We start from the raw sequence: 24,209 nt of genomic DNA on the forward strand, positions 1-24,209 counted from the left end.
GTTGCCCCCCCCCCCCCCCCCCCCCAGCACCACCACCTTTTGATTGGATGATTAAAAGCCAAGAGCACAAAAAGAACCCCGTGAAGAGACACCAAGGACGGAGGAGCGATGAAAAGGGAGATGCGGTGCAAGGGCAGGAAGCGAGCCGGCGAAGCAGACCAAGCGAGAGGTGGGGGGGCGGGGGGGGGGGGGGGGGTACTTGATGAGATTTTAATGTGAAGGTCAACTTGTTAAAATCTCTAAGGGGGTATTAGTCCCAGCAGTGTTCTGGGAGGGAGGGCGAGCACCAGGAGGAGGCTGGAAACGTGAGATGCCCGAGACGGCCTTTTGCTGCTTTGGCAGCGACGGTTTGACGCTAAGTTGAGGGCTCAGCAGCTTCTGTGTGTGTATACGTGTGTGAGGTTGCACTTAGTGTGTATGTGTGAAAGCGGGAGGTGACGTGTCAAGGGCGGAGGTGGTGGGGGGGGGGTGGGGGGGTACAGAGAGGCGACAGGTCGAGAAGCCGTTTGTTTCTCGGCAGCTTCAGCGCTCGCTGCTCTTTATTCTTCTTTACGTTTACATCGACGGCTCGTTTGACCGCCTCACAATCAACACGCGGGATACAGACGCAAAGTCACTTGCTGAACCACCCGGAAGTGCTCGCGCCATTTGGAAATTGGGAGAACAGAAAAAGAAAAAGATCCCAAGTATGGTTGTCAGTGAAGCCCGGCTCGCCGGGATTTGTTGAGGAAATCATTTGGAAAGGCGCTGCTGGGCGTGCGACAAAAGTTGCGAGTGCCAGATAAGAAGAGCGACAATCCAGGAGATAAGGGAAAGTCGTTTGCGCGTTTCTTTGATTTCCGCTTAAAGGCGCCGCTACACCAGCACTGCGGTGCTATCTCTTCCAAGTCGGACATTTCTGCGCACTCGAAGGACAACGTTGGCAAAAGCGACTCGCTGAGAGGGGAGGCACGACGACAAAGGCGCTTCTCGTCCGGTCCCGGACGCTACTCGTGTGGCACAACGTGCCTACGAGGTGACCTCAAGACGGAGATTCGATTGCACACAAGAAGGGTCAAACGTGCCACTCGTAGTCACGAGCGCGCCGAATCGTCTTACTTGTGCCTACAAACGGGTGCCACGGAATGGAAGCTGGATACGAAGGATAATCCAATCAACGCTCAAACGACTTTCCATCCCGCCACCTGGCCGGGCTCAACTCGCACCCGATGACAGCTGACGCTATTATTTGCTCGCCATATTGAACCGCTCCGAGGGAGCCGCGCTTTTTAATTACAACTCATCGATGGGAACGCGCCGGAAAAGTGCAACCGGCTCACAAACCCCGAGCTAAATCCTCTCTCCAAATAAATTGGGCCTGCTTCTGAAAGATATAAAAATAATGGCCAGAGCTCAAAATAGTGGCCCAATTTGAGGCGGCCACGATAGAGAGGCGGCGGCGGCGGCGTGGCTCCCGAGCCGGTCGTGGGAGCCCAGCGTGCACGCATGTGGTGCACGCATGTGTGTGTGTGTGTGTGAGAGAGAGAGAGACGGCGGTTTCAGAGGGCGAGCAAGCCCAGAGGATGACGACTCAGTGCAGTTCAATGAAATGTCTGTCTACAATTAAAGATGACAGAAATTCCAAAACATAAAAATCCAATTATTTAAAAAAAACAAAATGGAATAAAATGAAGGAGGAAAAACATCAAATATCATGTTAAAAAAGTAATTCCTTCAAATGAAATAAAATTTAAAAATGAAAAAAAAGTGACATATTAATCAAATTAAAACATAACATTAAAAGTTAAGAGCTCATTAAAAAGGGAAAATGAAATCAAATTAAAAAATGTAATACATAATAAAATTGAAATGGAAAATTAAGCAAAAACAACCATAAATCATATATTTTAAATTAAATTGAATTGAAATTAAAAATAATATACTCAGTGAAATAAAATGTCACAAAATACCCACACTAAATAAATAACGCTAAAATGAAACACAGATGAATCATCAATTAGAACAAAATTAAATAAATCAAACAACAATAATCACTGACGTTGGGCCAGAACCGTTTGGGTAAATTTCCTCCTCTTCTTTTTTTTTTTTCTCAGTCCTGTGATTGCAAAGTGATGATTTTGGACGATTCCACCTGACGCCGCCCCCCCCCCCCCCCAAAAAGGATCGTGAAAATAACATACAATTAAATTCACAAATAATCCAAAAGTAGCAACAAAAAAAAAGAATACAACAAAAAATGGCCACATTGGCATGATGGAGAAATTTGGCCAAGCTGTCGTGAGGCTTTCCCGCAAGTGAAAAAGTCCACCATAACATTTGTCCTTTTCACGACCCTTCTAACCCCAAAAGAAGAAAATATGCAACCGATGTTGGTGAAGCTTTCCTAAAGGGTCCAGCGAGTTTGTTTTTTTTTTGGAAAGAACTTTCACCGTGTCTGTCATCGAAGGAACCTTCGGTGCAACAGGGGCAACTTTTGTCAAGTGCTAACCGAGTCTCTAATTGCAATAAATCTGCTGTCCACATTCAGTGGAACAACAGCTCCATCTCTTTCTGGGAACTTCAATGGAAAAAAAACAAAAACAAAACAACTACGCAGTCCGCATGCTAAATGATGAAGTCATACAGCTATTTCCCCCCAAACGACTCTTCCGCGGGGGTCTACAACACTTGCTATCTCTCCCTAATGTCGGCCTACTTGAATCTGTCAAGTTGGATGAAATACGCGAGAGCCCCGCTCGTCTGACGGAGTCGCGAGAGCCGGCAGCATCGACCTCGACGATCGGCCCGCTCGGCGAGGTTATTTTTAGACCGCGGTGAGCGGCGAGGGGGCAAACTCGGGGTTGAGGAAGGAGAAGCCCTGGAAGTCCTCCTGGTTGACGGCCGCCAGCACGTCCGGGTCGGAGGGAGTGAGCGCCGACGGGGCCGCCGTGAAGAACTTGTCGAAGTTTTCCCCTTTTCTGCCGCCCTGTTGGGAGCCAGCAGAGGATTGGGTGCGACGCGGAAATCGCAGCAGCCCACCGAAAGGAATCGTCTTCATTTCGCACCGTTGCTCTTGCGCGAACAGCTTCCGGTACGGGTGGATGATACGTTTTCTTTTGGTCCAATCAGATTTCAGCCCCTGCGTGTCGCCATGTCCGTCCAATCCGCCCGGCCGGGTCCCTCAGAATCGCCCAAGCGGCGCTGGCCAATGCAGCAACGATGGATTTTATTCGAATTTGGAAGAAAAAAAAATGCTCCGGAGCGATTGCGAACAGCTGCGGGCCAAAGTGGGGAGTTGCTATCTTGCGTTTGTTCTTTTTTGACAGGATTGATGAGTTCAAGAACTGCGACGTGAACGTGGGGGTACGAAGATGTGGATTAATTCTCGCTACCATTTACTGTGCAGAATAACATCAATTGGCACAGAGTTTTGCTCCGAGCAAAATATGCCGATGACATCCACGGTTTGAGCCGGCATGACCGATTCGGAAAGCCCTGGGCAGATTTGATTGACATGGCAACAGAGGCTGAAATCTGGTTGGATGAAATAAAATAAAATAAAAATACAACTAAATCGAACATCCAGATAGAAGCAAACCGCGCGGCCAAGAGACGGGGTTCCCACTTTTCCACTTGCTTTTTATTTAAGGACCTTTTCAGGACTTTTGAGGGCTAATTTAGCCATTTTTTGAAAGGACTTTTTCTCCATTCAGCAGCGGATTCACCGTGGATTTAATGAACAGAAAGCCACATATCACTGACCTGGTGTTCAAATCATTGCTGCCGTCTTTATTTTTAGCGGCAGCTCACCCTTTATTTGACATCCTGTATGTCCAATTTTAATGTCTATTACAGGTAGGAAAAGGAAAAAAACTTGAATTCTTTCTCAAATAAAATACACTGTGAAAAATGTAAAATTTGAAGATATAAAACTTAAGAATAATTAAAAATAATTTCTACAGATTTTTTATTGATTTTAGAAGCTTTCCCTGAAAATTAAGGACAATTAAGAACATAATTTTACATTTTTATGGATTTTTATGAACTTTAAGGACCCGTGGGAACCCTGTGAGAAACGCGACCCAATGAAAAGAATAGACTGCGGCGGATTTGGGTTTGTACGTGGAGCTCAGTGCTTCCGACACTGTTTCGGCACCGCGAGGAAAAGAGGAATCATTTGGAATGCAAGAGACTGACAGCTCCCGTGTGGGTGACTGACCGATCTGGGGATGAAAGGCGGCGGGATCTCCAGCCTCTCCAGACGGTCCCAGTCGATCCAGCGGAAGAATGGATGCTCCCTGATCTCGCGTTCGGCGTCCTCTCCTCCACCCAGGCGCTTGGCGGGGTGCTTTGTCAGCAGCTTCGGTTAAAAAAAAAAAAAGAAAACAAAACCCACAAAAGATCAGCACGGAAACATCCATTTTCAGTTTCCCCGATTGGCTGACGGCGAGACAACCTACGCTGCGACAATACAGCCGAACCTCGTGACAACATCACGAATATGTGCGTTCGAACCGTAGTTCGTCGTAACCATTTCCAAGAAAATGGCCGCCAACCACTAATAGGGTACGATCATTTATTGATGTAAAAACATGAGCATGGAATGCAATGTAAATATGTCAATTCCAAATACGTGTAGAGGAAGAAAAAAAAAAAAAGGATTTTTCTCCGACATGAGACAAACAAAAAAGTGTCGCGCTCCTCCTTCATCTCTGACAACATTCGGTCAGCCAATGAAAATGGCCGCCTTCTCGGCTTCAAGACGAAGATTGGCTTCCGTTGACCGGACATGTTTTCAGAGCGCGTGCGCCGTGCCTCCCGGAGGACATCAATGTACGAGGCAATCGGCGGCGTTGCTAGGCAACCCAGGGGAACCAACGCCACCTCGTCCATTTTGTTCCGAAGGCAGCGGTTGGCTTCCCACGGTTGGCCGTAACGAAGGCGTTTTTTTTTTTTTTTGCGGGTCGTTCTAATCAAGTTGACATTCAATAAAGGAGTTTGTTGGAAGCAAAAATCGGAACTTGGAAGTGTGAACGTGAAAGGGGCCAAAACGTCGTTGAAAAGGAGGTTCGACTGCATCGACCGGCAAGCGCCCAAAGTCCGATTGACATCCCTCGACAGTTCGGCATCACGCACGCGGCGTACGTACGCACCCCCTTGCAGATGGCGACGGCTTCGCGGGAGAGACTCTTGGGGTAGGAAACGCACTGTTCCATGATGGACTGGAAAAGCTCCTCCTCGTCAATGCCGTCAAAAGGCGGCTGAAAAAAAAAAAAAAGACGAAATGAAGTGAAATTCAACCTCTCTTGGGGGAGCTTGGGACCCCCCCCTTTTTTTTTTTTTTTGTATTTGAGTATGGAGAGTTTCAAATATATTATGGTCTGCTTTTTCACCAGGTCCGATGCGTGTGCAAAGTCGGGCGAGTTTTCGTTTACGTTTGGGCCCTCAAAAATGGGATAATTTCTAGAGAAGAAGAATGAGCCCAAAAAGAAAGGGGGCCCAGGAGAAAGGTGATTGCTACCTGTCCCGCCAACATTTCGTACAGCAACACCCCGTAAGACCACCAGTCCGCCGCTTTGTTGTAGGGCTGATAGGCCACAATCTGCAACGACGCAAGAAAAGCTGGTGAGCTCGCATTTCCGCCACGGTCACCTTTTCATTTCCGTTGGCAAAACTTGCGAAAGAGATTTGGGTGCCATTCTGAAATGCCGTCCGGTCGACCCGCGCGCACTCGTCATTCGGCAGCCGCACATTCGCGACCTTGTGAATTTTGCTTTCCCACTTTAGGATTTTCTTCTTTTTTTTTTCTGAGATCATTTGCACCCCTCTCCAAAAAGTGGAGAGGGGCTGTTTATTTGCAGGACTGAATTTTGAGGTTGGTGGGGGGTCAATTGCAAAAATGCTCATCCCACTTTGGGCAGCAAAAGGGCTGGTCACTGGACACTTGCCAGCTCCAAACGCTTCATATTTATTTCTTTATTGATCTCAAGAAACATACAACAGTTTTTTTAAAGTTATATGCGCGTATAATTCATATTTGACAGGTGGGTCATGCAGACAGTTAATTATTTTTAATTGCTGCAAACTGTACCTTTCAGTAAAGGAGTTAAATGAGAACGACTTTTAGTCGAGTCTTTTTTTGTTTACAGTGCGTGGATTTGTACCAAAGTGAGAAGCGTGAGTACTCTCGAAACGTCAAGTGTTGCAATCGGGAGGGTGATTCTATGAATGAGTGCAGTGATAACGTGTGCCAGTGTGTGTGTGTGTGCATGCGTTTGTCTGCGTGCGTGTCACAAGGCAACGAGCCCACGGGCCCCCCTGGGGAGAGCTTATTGTACGGCATCCAAAATGCGAAAGGCAGCAGAATCAATGCGTGTTTACATAAGAGAGTCGATACTCAGGGGCCCCACATGTTGAGCAAAGACGTGCACAGCAAGTTATGACCTCCATTTTGTCTCTCCCCACTGTCTCGACTCCTTCACTTGCCCCCTCAAGACACACACACACACACACACACACACACACACACTAATTTGCGTTTGAAATGTTTCCAATACTTCATCTGGACCTTGCGCACAACTTCATCCGTCACACTTGTCAAGCACAAGATGAGGACGGTGAGATGAGGTCCGCCGACGAGGGCGCAGGGGAGGCACGGAGGGGGCAACCGCAGCAAAGGGCTGCAGGTGAAAGGAGACCACGAGAGGGGGGGGGGGGGGGGGATGGATGCTGAGAGCCGCGCAAGGCTTTGCGCCGATCAAGAGTTCCGCCATCAATTGGAATGTTTGTTCCATGAAAGTGGATGAATGTATCCTCAACATGTCATTCAAAATGGCGGCGCCAAAACACAATTTTTGTCCGAATGGGGCTCCTCAGCTCATTTCAATGTTGTTTCTTCGCGCCAAGACCCCACTACTTCTGACAAAGTGAAGCTCCTAACTCACTTCGACGTAGTTCCTTGATGGCTGCCAAGCATGACTTGTGCGGCGGTCGCGTGGCGGCTCCTACCTCGGGGGCGATGTAGTCCGGGGTGCCGCAGAAAGTGTGCGCGGTGTCCCCGTCGAACATGCCCTCCCTGCACATCCCAAAGTCGGCAATCTTAATGTGGCCCTCGCTGTCCAGCAGCACATTGTCCAGCTTGAGGTCCCTGAGGAAAGGCGGGACCAAACGCCGCATGACTCGTTTGGGATCCCGGCATTCAAAAAAAAGAGCCTTTTGCCAAGAAAGACAAGAGCCACGCGGCTTTGCTCGCCGCACTGCGGAGGAACGACCCCCCCCCCCCCCCCGAACGTGACATAAATCAGCCTTTACCTGTAGATGATCCCTTTGCTGTGGAGGAAGAAGAGGCCCACCGCAATCTCCGCTGCGTAAAACCTGCGTGACAGGAGCGCGTGTCGGGAAACACGCGCAAATCAAAAGGCGAAGGATGACACCAAGAAGCGGCGGGGGGGGGGGGGGGGGGGGGGAGGGTGATGAAAGGCGGCGCAAGCGTCGAGATGAAAGGCAAATAAAAAAAAAAAAACATTTTTAAAAAAATGGAGCAACAGGCTCGAAATGAGTTTTGGATGATTGCTCAAAGATGATCGGATGAGAAGGCGAGATTAGCCGGAGGAGGAGGGAGCCGCCCCCCCCCCAGCCCGGGACTTTTTTCGAGAGTCGCCGGGAATCATGAACAAAGCGGCCAGATAAGTGCGAAAGACGAGCCAAAGCGCCGTGAAGATAAGCGCGCGTACGTACGCCGCGTGAGGCTCTTTGAACTTCCCGATGATCTGAATGTGAAACATCAGGTCCCCCCCGTTGACGTATTCCATCACGTAGTACAGCCGATCCTGTGGAAAAACAGGCAGGAGAGAGGCGACCATTCATCCGTTCGCCTTTCATGCACTTTTCAGAACAGGACCAACGCTCCAAAACACAAAATACAAAGTAAAAAGGCTGACAAGCAGCTGCTGTAGGCCACGGCACACGGCGCCGCGCTCACGCGCGGACTCATCGACCTCAGCTTGTGACATCACTCACTCGGCCACACCTCTCAACTCATTGACTGGGCGTTTTTTTTTTTTTTTTTGATATCCTAAACTCATCCTGTCTGCCCCTTTGGAAATTCCGGTGAAGTAACTATAAATAAAATCACGCACACGCACACCTCAGTCTGGAAGGCGCAGTAGAGCGACGTGAGAAAGTGGGGGCGCATCTGGAGCGCCAGCACCCTCCTTTCCACCAGGGCGCTCTCCGTGTCCTCGTCCTGGAAGAGGACGTCCTTCTTCAGCACCTTGACGGCAAAAAGACGCTCGCTGCCTCGCTCCTCCGCCAGCAGCACCTGAGCGGAGGAGATCGCAAAGCGGACATTTCATTTTTCATCGGATTCGGTCGCCGATTTCGCTTCACGTCGGCAATACCAAAAAGTAACCGTCAATCCAACAGAGTTTCGTTTGGATGCTCAAAATGATCGCGTTCATGGGTACAACGTTGTGACCGTCGTAAAAGCGACACAAAACAACAGCCCTTGGCTCAAAGGGGGAAAAAAAGCGCAACGAATGAATTTCCCCCTCCGGAGGGCTTCGGCGTCCTCGCACGTGCCAACTGTCGCATGGTCGGTGCGTCAGAAGCAGCGGCGCATCATCATGCCGGCCATCCCCAAAATCAAGCGCGCGCTGTCGCTATTAGGACGCATAATCTGTGCCTGCCGTGCCACTTTTGTCCGTGTGAAGTTTTTCCTCCTCATTTGGCCGCAAAGCGCTACGTTGGGCCAAATGAAGCTCCTCAACTCACTTCAACATAGTTCATTGGCATCAATATGCCCCAAGATGGCAGCAAAGCGCGACTCGTATTGCTTTGGCCCGAGCACAAAAACAGCCACTAGGGGGAGTTTTAAGTTCCGGAAAAAAAATTCAGCGGATATGGAAGTCTGCGAATTGCTCTATGAAGAGTCATTCGATGATTTAAAATGCGGGTGTGAGTAGTACCAGAGTAGCTCGCCCGCAATGGAAAAGCCACCCCCCCCAATTTCAAAATGCACACACAAGGATTAGAATGTTCGAAAATCCCACACATAGAGCTCCTCTTCTCTCGCCTGCTTGTCATCCCATTTCCTCTTGGCCATTTTGTCACTTGCCGCCTCACAGTCATCGTCTCCTTTCCGATCTGTGTGCGCCTGCCCTCGCTCGGCGGCCTCAAGTCTCGCTCCTTCCCTCCCAGCCCACCCCTTCCAACATCCATCTTACGTAAGTTGAGCTCTCTTTCTGCCGTCCCTTGTTAAGATTCTCGTCTGACAGTTACGAAACGGCACAAGGGAGCTGGAGACGAGGCAGAAGGACTCGAAACCTCCGGCTCATCTACGGCAGGGGAGGGGGGCCGTCGGGCTCCGACGAGAAAACGGAGAGCGGAGGCCCCCCCCGGGAAGGAGCGCCTTCAGGAGGGGAGCCTGTTTGCCAGCCGGCCCGAGCTCACCACTGCCGACGCCACAAAAGACGCGCACTTGAATAAATCATCGGCCACCGTTGCAGGGGAGGGACAATGCGCTGAGGAGCTCCCGACGGAAACGGCGCACAAAGGCCAATCCATCAGTGGAAGACGTCGTTTACCTTGCCAAAGCTGCCTTTGCCGAGCACCATGAGGAAGTGGAAGTCGTGGACCCCCACCGTGCCCTTGCCCGGCCCGTGAGAGTGGGAAGGCGGACAGGAGGGCGCGGGGGTCAGTGGCAGGGCCACGGGGAGGGCCTCGGACGGGGAGGCGGGGCCGACTTGAGCCGGCGAGGGCGTGACGCCGTCTGGCTGGGGCTCCTGCGGAGGGACGCCTGATCAGATGCCGTTCAAACACGCAACAAACTTCCACTCACCGCTCGGCGGTACGGCACTGATAACGGTTCTTTGCAGAGGATTGGGAATATATGACGTCGTCCGTCTACATGTGTTGCCGCACCGCGTTCAGTGGGTCGCTTCAAGGCTTCTAGCTCCGCGGCAAAGATGCTAATTAGCATTTTCATGATGCTACGTGCTTATTTTAATTTCTCTCTCGTTAGCTCAAGGTACCACTATATATTCAAACATGGCCAATTTCATATTTTGGGACCCAAATCAATCCTAATGGTCAGTGGTTTTTACACGGCCAATGATTAACTCTCTGGGACCGTTGACGTGTTCGTGAAGTCAATCTTTTCATCACTCCGCGGAGGCCTCACAGCATTTTGTCACCTCAAGATTGAAAGTCTGAAATTCCAGTCCATGAATCCACTTTGACAGCGTCATCCATCAGAACGGGGAATTATTATCTTTGTCAAAGCAGAATCGGGGGGGGGGGGGGGATGCATCGCTTGTCTTGGATCTGATTAGATTGCGCAGGTGTCCCTAACATGCGCTGCGGTACTTCTTGGCACTTGTGTTTTTATTTGCTCAGAGAAACTCAAAGTAGCGGGACAAGATTCCGACGGCGTGAGTCATCGCAGCTTGCTTTCATTGGAAGTCAATATTTGGAATGAGACGAAGGCCGAAGTCAAGCCCGAGGAGAAGTGACAGCACATTAAAACGATAAGTCGCTGTCTGGTCAAAGACTCGAAATGCACCGGTTCTCTTTTTAAGTAACAGGCGCTCAATGTTTACTCGTCTGATCGGTTTCCGGTTGTACCTGCAGATCCGGGTCGGGCACGGGGATGTTGTAATATTCTCCCTCGTCTTGGGCCAGCAGCTTGAACCAGCCGCTGATGGGACGCCGGAAGATCTCGCTCACTCCGAAGGACAGCGCGCCCATGAAATCGTTGCGGGACGTGCGGTCCCAGTCCCACACCTCCACCGACAGACGCCGGTCCCACTGGTGGCCGCGCACGGAACTGCACACACATGTGCCAAACCCTTGAAAAAAATCATTGAGTTTCCTGGAGTGTGACATTGTAACAGACAGGATTTTTTCCCCCCCAGATATAAATTGCATTGAAAAAAAATTTTTTTTTCCCTCATTACTTTGTCCTGCTAAAACTGCTGTAAAAATTGATTCATTTCTTTACATTAAATTATAGCAAACTTATTAATTTTTAAAAATCCTAATAAAATGCAGTAAACATGGAAAAAAGCACGCAATAAAAATGTCATTTTTTGGATGAAATTACAGATAATCTTATTCAATTAATTTTACTGATAAAATAAAAAGATATTTGCTCCTGATGAAAAAAAAATCACAAAATTGTCTTGATAAATGAATAAATAACTAAAGTAATTTTAAAAAGTAAAAAAAAAAAAAATGTTGGTATGCAATTGTACATTGAAAACAATAAATACGTTTAAAAAAAAACAGTAATCAAATGATATCACACAAATTAGCAATGGACCAATTAGTAAAGATTCAATAATTTGGGAATGGTCCTTTTCTCAGAAGAAATCTTTCCCGAAATGATCTTCTGACAAAAGCCCATTTGAATCAGATAATAATTCTAATCATCATCATCATCATCATCGTCTAAAATTTGACGCGCCCCCCTCAGAACTCTCTCGGTCCACATTCACGCCGGCTCGGACTCACAAGGTAAAACTCTCGTTCCAGACTGGATTGAGTGTGGAGCGGATGGTCTTGGTCTTCTGTTTGCTGTGGCTCTTCGGGTCGGGAATCAATTTCAGTTTCACGTACGGGTCTGACAGGCCGTTTGGATCCATGGGCATCAGGTTACGAGCCTCCCGCACTGCAGAGCCAATCACAACACGTACATCCGAGATCCAAAGAAAACACTGCCCCCACCCGAGTGGTTTCGCGCTCTCGTTGACCAGGTCTCACCTGTGACGAAGACGTCTTCCTTCTCGCCTCGCACCGTCAGGTGGATCCGGCCTCGCTTCTCAGTGTGGTCCTGGCCGCAAAGACTGGGGACGCTGGTCTCACATCGTCGGTGGACATTCATGTCGCAACCTGGAAAGATTGTCAACGCACGAGTTCATGCAGCGCCTGGGGTCACACAGACGCGTGATCAGGCGCGTGGAAGGTGGTCTCCAAATGCCCACTTCACAGTGGCCAACTTGACATCATCTGCAAGCGGAGATCTTCTCGCAGTTCCCTCGAAACGTACTCCTCCGAGTCCGTCATGGTTCCGTCATGCAGACCACAGACCTCCCCTACTCTGAACTTAAAGGGAATGAGAGGAGCCGCTTCGGTTCGCCGGGAATGAAGTCGGCTATTTTCACTCCCGCAACGGTGCAAACGCCCATTTTTGCCAGCGTGCGCCGAGTAAAATACCAAAAGAATGAAAATTTCGCTCCCGCGCACAATTCGACCGCGCTTTGCGCTAGACACGAAAATAGAGCCCCGTGATTGTTTCGGTGCTGCATACACGTATGCATATCAGCAATGTTTTCTGCCAAATGCGGAATCAGCATCAGAACAGATAAAGTGGAAAAAATAAAAATAAAAATCTCTACGGATCAGGCCCTTCAAAATAGGATGAACATGACGGCCTATGACTGTGCGCATCCTGAAGTCGGGATGAGGAAGTTGTACCTACAGGCACATTTCATGCCTTGATGAATGAGGCCGTAGAGCAGCGAGCCACAGTGGTCGCAGAAGGTGGGGCTGGCGTAGGTGTGGATCTTGAAGGCGTGGCGACTCCTCAGGTCCTGGAAGGCAACAAAAACCCGCTTGCCGCCACACGCGCCGTGACAGCGAGGACAAGCGTCGACATGCATGCACCTTTGCAGGACGGGGGACGTTCGGATCGCGATGCTCAGGAATCAGAAACGGGCGGACGTGGCGACGGGATCGAGCAAAACGTGTGTGTGTGTGTGTGTGGTGAAAAGAGGGATGATTCATTTTTATTTGTCATCATCAGCGCGCTCATTCTTTTCACCTTCCTCTGCTCTCGTGTATACTTGAAAATCCTCCATCTTGCTGTGTGTGCACTTTTCACGCAGTTATCATTTAACACACACACACACACACACACACACACACACACACACACACTGCTCGCCTTGACCCCATTCCTGATGCCGTTTACTTGGCCAGTCCAAAAACAAAAACCGCAAAGCATCAAGACAGATTGTTCCCGAAAGCTGAAAAAGACGACGAAGGAATGTGCTTTTCTCCTGCCTTGAAAGTCTTATCAGCTCCCCCAACACCCTCCTCCTCCTCCTTTTGCTCCTCCCCTCCGAAAGCCCACCTCCTGGCGGTCGCCAGACGTGACAAGGATGCGTCTGGATTAATGAGTCATGCAAGCGTGCGAAGAGGATAACTGGTGCGTGACGAGCGGAAGGCATCTCACATCTGGTCGGGGCGCCGTCACCGAGCCGGGACAGGTGAAGGTCACAAACTCGTGACATCTTTTGTGCACCACAAAACTGCAGACTAAAAAGAGAGAGAGAGAGAGAGAGAGAGAGAGAGTTTGAGAGGGCAAGGGAGAGCCACTCAACTCAGCAATTCATCTGAGAAGATGAATAGCTCAATATGGATCCCGTGTGTGTACCTTGACATTGGAATCCCTGTTTGCCGATGCCCCTGTGAGCGAGGGGGGGAGAAAGGCGCACAGATTAGGACACCAAACGCAATCTTCCCGAGCAGCAGCGTGATAAAACAAAACGTTTCTTTTTTGGGTCTTTCCTCCGCAACCTCGCACGCAGCAGACGAAGCAAGAGTACGGCCGGATCGCCGCCTTGACTTCGTCCCGGTGTCTGTTTGGCGCGCTAATTGAATAATTCAAGCCACGGCATCGGGCCTGCAGTGAATCGGAGACAAAAATAAGACACGCTTACACCGAAAAAGAGGCCGAGGTGTGACGGCGAGCAGAATCAGTCCGGGCGGTCCCTGCAGCAAGGAGGCTGTGAAGCGCGTGAGCGACATTCTGCTTTTGACCAGCAGAGAGCATGAGAGAGCCGGCAATTCATGTTCGTTGGCCCACTTGGATGGCAATGGGAATGTGTTCCTTCACTGAGCCATCTGGAATAGGAACATTTCTCCAACTACTACTAAAAAAACAACAAAAAAAACCCTGTCGTAAAATAACTCATAGTGGTACTACAAAAAAGCCATCTAGCAGCACGCTCGTGAATCAGGCAATTTGCACACCTCAATTTAAATTTCACGCAAAATCGGTGAGAATTTGGCTTGTAAACGTCAATGTTTTGAATGACAGTTAAAGCAATGTTGATGCATTACGACAATGAAAAAATAAGTAGGTTAGCGTTGTAGCACTAGGTTACTCTTTTGTTCTCAGCTATTTTTAGTACGAAAGGGTAAAATGGACTTTTTCATGGTTTTGTGTGCGCGCCCACCCATCAAGGCGTGAAACGACACAACCGACCGAGTACAGTCAAGATTTAGCGAGCCGCCAATTTTTTTAATAAACTGTCTTTGAAATGAGCCTGGCATGCAACCGCCCCCCCACCCCCACTCCCGTGACTTGACCTCATGTCTGGGTGAAGACCGCCATTTTCAAACAACAGGCACTATCACGGGTAAGCAAAGCTGCAGTGTTCGCACAGTTAAAAGCGCCATCAGCCGACACTTCCTCAAATGTTTGGCCTAGGGGAAAAATTTGTGTTTGGCAATGTGTCCGCTACATGCGCCACATGCACTGATCCACACGATAATTGACCATTTGGCGATTAAAAAAAAAAAAAAAGTACGGATGATGTTTTTATGGTGTTTTAATGGTGGCATGCTTTTCTCCTCCACCATTTGGCTGCCTGAGAACAACGCAAAACAGCTGAAGGCAAAATGCATCATCCATCCATCCGTCCGTTTTCCAGACCACAAAATAATCCAAGCAGCCACTTGCCGGTCACCATGGTAACGGAAGCCATTTTCTACATTGGCTCTGTGGTTCCAAGTTTCAACCTGAGTTTGACTAGTTGATGTTAAGTGGCTCTAAGTGGCTCTATTATTGTTTTCCAATTTTTTGCAATCCTTGAGACGTCGGTCTCCGCGAGGACCGGTCTTTGAAATCTATAAAGCCTCGTCTATTGTGTGCGGAAACCCTCCGAATCCCCGAGACGTTGCTCCAACGAGCGAGTTTGGGAAGGAGAGAATGATTCCCAGCGCAGCAATCGTGAGGCACGCAAGCTCCATTTGGCGGACAAAAGGTAACCACTTCAAGTTCCCAATTTTGCCGGGAAGAACTCCCAAGCAACCTCGCTGTGCTTCCGCCTTGCATTTTGCTTTTTGTAATTAACAGAAAACTCGACGCAGGGGCCCAAACGACGTCCTCCGCAATGTGAAGAAAGCAGTGCGATGGTGCGGCCAAGATGGCAGCCAACTGGGGGAATGTCCTGAAAACTACCCAGAGGCTGCTGGCACGTGCGCCGGCCGGCCGGATGGCCGTCCGTCCTCCGACTTCGAGCCTCGCCATATGTCACCCAGCACCCACTCAGCCAACATGCTCTTCTGCGTCGCCGCAAATGTTGCTGCGTCCCCGTGCCTTTGCTCACATTCTACATGAGGCTTTTGCACAACGTTGGCAGGAGCATCAGTGAGCGCAGTAGCTCCTCCTTTCTCATCGGCTTGAATTGCTCAACCTGCATACTGCAACTTTTCGCTATTTGCTCACGGGGGATTCACCTTTTTGTCTTTTCTTGATCCTTTATGAAATATGACTCCTATTGCTGCGCTCACGGAGTCACTGACTTTGTGAAATTCTTCTTGATTTGTGTCGGCATTCTACTGCCCCCGGTGGCCAAGTCAACTCATATCGGTAGGAGGTGCTACGAATTCATCTGAAATGATCTTTCAAGTGCGGAAATAAACAGAATAAAACAAACATTCAAATAAAAACATCAACATATATCCAGCAGATGGCAGCATTGGGTCCTTCCTCCGTTTACGTCAGCTTGTGATTCATCAAGGTGTTGTTCACGATAAATCGACTTGAAAGAGTGCCACAAAAGACTGAAAAGATGACCAAGATCATTTACAAAGTAGAAGTCGAAGCGACGCAGCGCTGACACGCATACACACGCACGCATGGCATACATGCACGCGCACACTATTCAATACTACTACTACGACTAAGTAATGCAAAGAATTTGTAATGTTTGCCAAATTGCTACATTGGTGCTCATTCAGAAATACTTTTTTAGTTTTTCCAATCAAAAGCACATTTTCATTGTTAGCATTTTATAGAAGAAAAGCGCTGTTCGGATGTTATTACAAACTTTGTAGCATCGAAGTCACCTGTGCATAAAATATCGAAAATATTTTTACGTTTTCACCCAAAGCACATTTCCTGCATTTTTTTAGTCCAAAATGGATGATTTGGATGAAACCAACCCACGTTCCACTGCCGAGTACTAAAAGTGGAATGAGGTAGAAAGCATCTCGGCTCTCATCTTTCATTTGGTAGTTTTGTCTTTCCATAGTCATCGATAATATTCTGAAAGTTGACTGCCATCCAAGAGGTTCGATTTTATTTAACGGCTGGCATCGAGAGTTAATTTTAATATGACACCGACGTATTTTCCTTTATAGAAAAACAGCAAACTTTTTTCTTGAAAAATAGGTGATGTGTGTGCCATCTGGCGGGATACAAAACAAGAGCTGTGTTCATAAGTCTCGTCACAAAGGTAACAATGGTGACTTTTGACAGAAGCCGCATTGTTTGGAAAGGCAGCTCGAGCGTGCCATCATTAGCTTGTACATAGTGTCTGGCCAGCCTGCTTTGAACAGAATGTGTTTTTTCGTGTGGGCTCAGGCAGGGAGGAGAGGTTATTTGATCGGATGGGGTCAGTGTGCCGACTGATGTGGGCTGCTTCGGCAGCCTCAAGGAGCGCGAGAGAGAGAGAAAAAAAAAGAAGAAGTCCGTTGCGGCGGTGGGCTGCCTGAGGAGGCGGCTTCAGAACTACCGGGGATGCTTTGGCCACAAACGCACGGGTGTTGGTGCCGCGTGATGCGTGTGGATGTGCGCGTGCACGCGTACCAGATGAAGTCGGTGCAGTGGCTGCAGAAGGTGGGCTGCTTGAAGAAGCGGGCCGTGAACTGGTGATCTTTCACTTCCACGATCCTCTTGTGTTTGAGGGCGCCCTTCCTCTGGAACACGGGCACCCTGGGCGGAGGGGAGAGGGGCGAGGGCAGCGGGGAGGCCCCCGGCGTCGTGGAGGCCAGCGTCAGCGGGCAAGGCGAAACGGGGGCCGACATCACGCCTAAAAGGGAGACGCTAGATTAGAAGAGGGCCAGAATGGGGAGGATGGATGACGGCCAGGACCCGATTGAGCCGCACGCAAGGGTGGGAAGACCTTGAAAGTGGGACAGGCGGACGGCGCCGCGGAAGACGGGGCGGAACACAGAATGGGACAAGCTGAACATAAAAGTCGGGAATGGTGGTGCCGGTGACCAGCTAGTCATGAAGTGATCGCGGTCGCTGTTCCAAGTGCACAGACATCCAACAGAGAGCTGTTTGGAAGTGGCGGGACAGAGTCCAGTTTCGTTACACCTGAGCGTGAAATTAGGATCACTTGATGAACATTTTGACCTCTCGCAACCCTCCTCCATGTCTTCCCCATAACGTACGTGTCCAAAAGGCCAATAGCCACATTAGACAATCATGACGTTCTGTAGAAGTCACCCTCTTGGGGATGGGGGGGGGGGGGGGGGGGACACATTAATATTTCTGGTACTAAATTTCTCTCGTCACGGGTTCGAACCTCGGCAGAGTCAAGCAAAGTCCAATGCAAGCTTCCGACAAATGGGGGCAACTTTTTCAAAAAGAAACAAAGTGTCCCCGGATCTTTTTAGCCGTCAAGTGACAGGTGTGGAGGGAATGAGAGGACATCATGAAGGAGGTTAATTCGCGCACGGCGGCAAAGCGCTCTTCAGAGACCTTCGGTCGCGAAACAATTAACACAACTGTCCCACATTCCGCCTCGTCCAGTCCGCCGACGGGCTCGCCGGCTTTTTCTCGGCATGGCAGACATCTCCATCTCGCCACCCCTCGGCCCGGTCGCCATGTCAACCGTACCTCCTCTGTTGCCATGTCAACAACACCCTCGCCACCTGCTCCGACATGAAGAGCCCGGGTCCTCTCCCCCGCCGGCTTTTAAAAACACAGTTTGTAACCTGAGCGTCGCTACTGTCACACCAACGGCAGCGACACCGATTGATTTTGGAAAAAAACATTCGCCGGTTAGCCCGGAGCACAAAGCCGCGTCTGGAAAGGTGATGGATTGAAGGCGCAAAGAGCCGAGAGGAGACTGCGGGCGCAAAATGGGACGGTGCTATTCCATGTTTAATAATGCAAGGGCGCAAAACCTGTCGGGGAAAGTACCTGAAAATGTCAGTCTTTCGGTAGAAGGCTTGAGGGGGGGGGGGGGGGGGGGGAAGTCTTGTCTTCCCTTGCTCGGCCGTCACCTCGCAAGAGAGGCGCCTGTAGTCGGGTTGGAAAAAAGTAAGACGCGAAACAGCAAGCAAGAAAGAAAAAATGAGCAGAAGTGGAAAGGAAATGAGCCAGTTGCAAATTAGAAGGAAAAAAAGAAAGAAAAAAGAAGAAGGAAGCTTTCTCGACCAAACGGCAGCAGGAGACGGCGTTTCAAGCTTTCCTGGAACCAAAGATAGAAGTTGTAAATATCCGCGGAGCCGCAGGCAGGGTGAGGAGGAGGACGCCGAGATGGAGAGGTGCAACTCTCTTTCCAAGATTGCTCCTGTTTTTACCAAGAGTAGGATGAAAAGATAAGAGAGAGAAAGAGAACGGGAGCGAGCGAGAGGAGAGGGAGAGATGGAGGGGAATAGCAGGCCATTCATTTCCAAATCTGGGTTACTTCTCTCAAGAGGGGCCCAGGGAGGTGGAGCGCCGAAAGGGGGACGGGAGAAGGCGAAAGGCTGCCTGCCATTTTTGCCACCATCCACCATCCAGTGCCGACCGAGTGCCAACTGCCTCTCGTGCCTGTTTGGAGTGGCAGACGAAGGAAGGGAAAGAAATAGGGAGGGGGGGGGGGGAGCATATTGGACGTAAGGAGCAGCGAGATGGACTAACTGGAACGTGGCGAAATAGACGGCTCCGAGCGGATGAGGGGTGGGGGGGGGGGGGGGGATCAACAGGCCCGTGAAATAAGCAACCCTGTTGAACATCTGCGGCAAGAAGACTGCAGTTCATTCAAAAAACAAAACAAAACAAAAAACAACCACTCACGCCGTTAGTCTCTTCACAGAACAATTTTGGCGCATTGGAAGCAAGCCTGGCAGGGAGGCAGCCCACTTCCAGGACAATTAGTTCAGCCCGCAGACGTTACATTGAGAAGGCCGATGTGCAATTTTGGAGTCAAACGTCAGGTCCAGATACGACACGGGTTCTCTCGGTGCACTTTAGATCCAAAAGAGGCCGATCCACAATCTGAAATGGCGCGTCGGTTGACCGTTTGACAGCCCTAAAACCGAATACAACCTTGCCTTTCACTACGGGGCTGCGTCAGACCCTCCTCCGCCCCTCCCCCGTGGAAAAACATCATTGACGAGGATACTCGTCAATGGCGGCGAATGATTGGATCCCGACGGACGGCAAAATTCGCCAATGGCAATGAAGGAGCTCAACACCCCTCAGCTCACAGGATCCTCCGAAGACACGAGATTGAAAATAACCGGGCGGGTTGTCACACCTTTGCGGTTCCCTGACAACTTTTTTCTTTTGACATAGAAGGTGATTACGGGTCAGGGCTGACGCGTGTTCAACATTTACGAGCCTAAATCTTCATGTGCGTGGAGAAAGACAGGGAAAACCTTTTGGCGACGCAAGTATACGACATCATTTGCTACGGCGTGACGACTTCCGTTTGAGAACCGGATCGGCTCGCCGCGATGGAGAAAACGGTCCGGTTTGAGTCGGCACACCTAATCACAATTAATTACACACACACTGGGTGTGCCTGTGGCTCAGCCTGGGAGGAGCAAGCTGTGGGCAGAGATGAGGGCGTCATTTGGGGGGGTTTGGGGGGTGGGGGTGGGGCCGCCATGCGGGGACAGAAAGGTCTGGAGTGCGGTGGGATGGAGAGACTGCGAGATGAGCAAAAGGCCAAAGGTCTAATGAATGGAAATGTAGGTTATTAGTCTCCTGATGAGGACGCTGGCAGAGAATTAATTAACAATTCTAATTAGCGAGATTGTTCGAGAGCAAAACGGTGTCAGCGGGCCAGATAAGAAAGCGCCGGCGTGCGCCGACGCGTCTTTGCACGCGCTGTCGTCGCTACGCCGCTCGGTGCCAACGTGCGCCTGTCTGACGACGAGACGCGTCGTTTCAGCAGCGAGCGGGCGAAACCGCCAGCTGATTGGACCCGATCGGAGCTTTGCCTTTGCCCTTATTTGCCCTTCGTTTGTCTCGTCTTGGATGAACGCGCTCTGTCTGCACTTGCAAATGACAAAAGAATGCGTCCTCGCCCTGTCGCATAGCGGGCCTTCGAAGTCAGCGGTGGACCTTGACCGTGGTGGTCTGGCGCTGTTCCACCAGGCTTGCTTTTTTGAAGCTACTTGACCACTTTGTGTAGCCCGCTACAGCAACTTCACGAGGTCTATATCAGGGGTGTCAAACTCATTTTAGTCGCGGGCCAATTTGGAGTTACGTCTTCCCTCGGAGGGCCGTTACGACGATTTTTACTTGTACACAACAAATGAATAGATGACTAGTTTTCAAATCAGTCAAGTCAATTATAATAGTTTGTTGATTATTGTTCAAGTGAGTGGAAACCGGTTAGCAAAATTATTGTGAAATAATTTATTACACATGACAATATGACATTTCGGTACAGATTTTAGCAAGTTGACGCACATGATTTGCTTTCGCGGGCCTCATATAACGACCTGGCGCGCCGGATCTGGCCCCCGGGCCTCGAGTTTGACACCTGTTGTCTATATCATGGTTTTTTTTTTCCAAATGGAGTTGTACTTTTCATTTGGGTGGAAAATCTGTTGCAAAATTGTGCTTTTGTTTCCCTTTTGAATGGTATGAGCAAGATTCCCCGACGTCTTCTTCACAACATTCGAAAAGTAGCCCAATCATTTGCATTGCCAATTCAATGTGTTGTACAAGACGTACACGGCAAAACTGAGCAGTCCATTGCAGGGCTAACTGCGCATGCGAGATGTCGGAAAAGTTCACAATACGCACGACAAGTTTGGGGACCAGAAGCGAAATCGGAATTCACACACACCTCAGAAGTCTCGCACGTCGGTGTTTTTTTGAAGCCTTCCGTCATGCTTCCGTCGCGGGCCCGAAAGTCATAAAAACATCACGCGACTCCTTTTTAAGTTGGCCCTCGAAAAGCGTGTGCACTGCCCATTTTTACCACGCGGTGTCATTTGTCGCTATTCAGAAAATCCTGCACTTGGTTCAGTATCCAGTCGACGCTTTCTGTGACGTATTTGGATTCATTTTTTTCTCAAGTCAAATATGCGCCTTGCGGCTCAATAAACGAGCCGAGCGAAGATAACGAGCGCGCCGCCTTTGAAAGCTTCTTCGAGCACTCAATGACGCAGACAGGCGGCTCTCTCCGTCTCTCCAATTTTCACAACACAAATGAACGGAACAAAAAAAAATTCTCGTCTGATGGACCCCCGAAGGGGGGGGGGGGTGTGATGCAATCAGCATTTCTCCAATGACACGCATCCATTATCATTTAACAAAGTCTCCCCGCCATGCAACTTCCACCTGGGTGACGAAATTGACTTGCCTGTCGACGGGATGGAGGAGGAAGTGGCGCCCAAGGTCATCGCATCTCTGCCCGTCAAAGCCCGTCGCCTCCGACGACGCTCTTCGCCCGTCTTGCTTTTCTTTCGGGGCGGAGGGGGGTTGGGGGGGGGGGCTCCACCCGCATCTTCTTGAATGAGGATTTCTGGCAGAAGAGCAACAGACTTCCGTGACGCTCAATGGAGACATTTGGCCGGCGACGAGGCGACCGTCAAGGCGAGCTGCTGACTAAGTGTGAACAACCACACGCTGCACAAAGACAAACCGAAAAAATATTTTAAAAAAAATACTGCTTGTTCAAAACGGATGCCAAAGTTTCTGTCTAAACGCATCACGAAAGACACCGACTTGCCTGCGTTTCATTTCGCACAATTTTTATGGGAAGGTGGTGGAAAAAGTGGAGCTTTGCATTCATTTTATTCTAGTTGCATATTTGGGGGGGGGGGACAAGAAAACAATCAGTTGACTCTTTTTCAGCGACTTCCAATATATAGATCACAGTCCTCCTATTTGCAACTCGTGAATTCAATTGTTGACTTATTTGTTTTTTTCAGAAACCATCCTCCATTTTGTACTGAAAAAAAGCTTTTGGGGGAATGGGAGGGGCTCGGGCTTGTAAATGACAGGGCCAAAGCACTGGCGAAGAGAAAAGCGGCGTTTTGGATGCCCACGTTGTGGCGTCTTATGAGCAGCTGACAAGCTGCCGTGCACCGAGAAACTTTTGGTGGCAAAATCATTTCTTTCCAAATGCCCACCGATGAAATAACGCCGCCAGTGACTCCGTAGGAGGTCGTGGACAAAATGGCGTCGGGCAGCCAGCGGCGAATGGGGCCGATGGGAGAACAAGCTGAAGACGGAGGGTGTTTGGATCGTCGGTCCTGCGTTGTCGGACCAATTGCCATTCCCTAGTGCCGTTCAGCAGGCACACACACACACACACACACACACACATAAAATCGACTTCCTGTCAACTCGCAGCACATGACATCGAATTTCTTTCTTTTCCCAGAGAGCGGCGCTAACCAACCGCTAATCGCAACCCTCACATTAACCCGAATCGTTTTTCACCTACCAGGTCGTGCTGGGTCGGTCAGGAGGGCGGCGCCACCGCGTAAAGACGTTTCGACAGGGATTGCGATGACTTTTCACACGCGACGGCCAACACGGAGCGCGCGTCACCGATGCGGCCTTGGCCTGATGCGATGTTGAACAAAGCGTCTGCGGCAAATGTCAAATGTCGGCGGACTTTTCACTTTGCATTCATTCCCGGCGCATTTTGGGAAAGACGGCGTGAGCGCGAACGTGCTTCGGATAAAACGAGCAAATGGAATTGAAGCCACTGCGGAGCAAAGTGACGCGTCAAGGCAATTCACGGACGCACATTTGCGTCGACTCCGCCTTCGTGACCGTTCCAAATCTACAAATCGTCATTCTTGCGCCGTTCTCCATTGCCCGCGCAAGACGTGTTTGTGCACGGTTTTTCCATCCAATTTCCCTTTAATTGCGACTCTCTAGTAACACAAACACACCACTGCGTGGTGTCACATTTCGCTTATTTGCGAAATGTGCATCCGTGTCCGTGTGGGGGGCTTGTGTGTAAAAACAGGAAGCAAGAGATCGCATATGCAACAGGGGGAAAAAAACAAAACAAAACAAGATGAAAGGATGGGTGTTCACCCCCCCCCCCCTTATCCCCCCCCCCATAGCAAAGCTCAAACCGATGAAGTGTAGCACCCTGCGGCACAGCACGCATGATGAAAGCGTGTTTTTTTTTTCCCCCTGATGCATTGTACGCGTGTGCATGACTGACGAATCACTTCCGATTCCCTCAAGACGTCCATTTTGTTCACGTTCAGCCGCCGATCGAAACTGTTACTCAACTGCCAATTTGGACAATACTTTTTGATGGGATTTTCTTCTTTTTTTTTTATAAAGTAAATGCCTTTTGGAATTTCAATTTCTTCAAAGAAAAAAATATAGCTCTAGGGCTAAAATAAATGATGAGAAGAGGTACAGGCAGTGGCATGCAAAGGGTGTGTGTGGGGGGGGGGGGGGGGTGGAAAAGCCCCTGTCTGATATTCACCATGACAAAGCAAAAGCACAGCACTGACCTCATATCAACGTTCGGGGACACCGTGATCGAAATGTCCGTAAACTCAATCTTATTAGAGCGCGAAGTCATTAGTGGGCGTCCCGTCAGAAGCATCACAATGCAATTAGCCATTAGCCCGTCATCGTGACAAAACCTGTGTAATTAGCAGATCACAGAAGCGCCAGATCGGGGGCGGCGGGCGCAGCGAGCGTTGCGCAATAGCCTCTCGCTTTCCCAAGCTGACGAAGCGGCGGCACACGTGTTGATGACGGGGCCGCGTTTGAGAGTCAAGGAGGTGGATTGTTTTTGGTCAGATTGCATCAAATCAAAGCGGGGCAGACGGGAGATGAGGCCCCCCCCCCCCCCCAAAAAAAAACAGCCCATCAATCCCGCTGTTTGCCACTGATTACGATGACTGTGTGTCTTGGTGGGGAAGTAGACGGAGGACACCCTGAACTCATCGTCAGCCAATCGCAAGGGCACACAGAAACCAACAACCATCCGCGCTCA

General features: G+C 49.8%; 1 protein-coding gene across 4 annotated transcripts in view; it reads right to left on the bottom strand.

Annotated features, from left to right (window-relative positions):
- Positions 1-505: 505 nt before the first annotated feature.
- Positions 506-24,209, bottom strand: part of prkcg (protein kinase C, gamma) — a 28,447-nt gene continuing 4,743 nt past the window's right edge. Inside the window, exons 2-19 of one of the 4 annotated variants that reach the window (XM_086113416.1) lie at positions 21,591-21,856; positions 18,203-18,817; positions 16,859-17,081; positions 13,415-13,446; positions 13,214-13,296; positions 12,458-12,569; positions 11,740-11,868; positions 11,491-11,647; positions 10,603-10,804; positions 9,564-9,761; positions 8,126-8,299; positions 7,717-7,808; positions 7,291-7,353; positions 6,988-7,126; positions 5,501-5,581; positions 5,133-5,240; positions 4,199-4,339; positions 506-2,965 (exon numbers count right to left, since the gene is read on the bottom strand). In XM_086113416.1, coding sequence (XP_085969542.1) covers positions 2,804-2,965; positions 4,199-4,339; positions 5,133-5,240; positions 5,501-5,581; positions 6,988-7,126; positions 7,291-7,353; positions 7,717-7,808; positions 8,126-8,299; positions 9,564-9,761; positions 10,603-10,804; positions 11,491-11,647; positions 11,740-11,868; positions 12,458-12,569; positions 13,214-13,296; positions 13,415-13,446; positions 16,859-17,076 — 2,091 coding nt within the window. In that variant the 5' untranslated portion in view covers positions 17,077-17,081; positions 18,203-18,817; positions 21,591-21,856 and the 3' untranslated portion in view covers positions 506-2,803. Of the gene's footprint in view, positions 2,966-4,198; positions 4,340-5,132; positions 5,241-5,500; positions 5,582-6,923; positions 7,127-7,290; positions 7,354-7,716; positions 7,809-8,125; positions 8,300-9,563; positions 9,762-10,602; positions 10,805-11,490; positions 11,648-11,739; positions 11,869-12,457; positions 12,570-13,213; positions 13,297-13,414; positions 13,447-13,700; positions 13,814-16,858; positions 17,082-18,202; positions 18,818-21,590; positions 21,857-24,209 lie in introns of those variants that run through there. The other 3 variants (XM_086113415.1, XM_086113417.1, XR_015101172.1) reach the window with 3 other exon arrangements.

This window comes from Hippocampus guttulatus, chromosome 6, assembly GCF_054856545.1.
Source record: "Hippocampus guttulatus isolate MCC_2025c chromosome 6, RoL_Hgut_1.0, whole genome shotgun sequence".
In the NCBI taxonomy this organism is placed as follows: Eukaryota; Metazoa; Chordata; class Actinopteri; order Syngnathiformes; family Syngnathidae; genus Hippocampus; species Hippocampus guttulatus.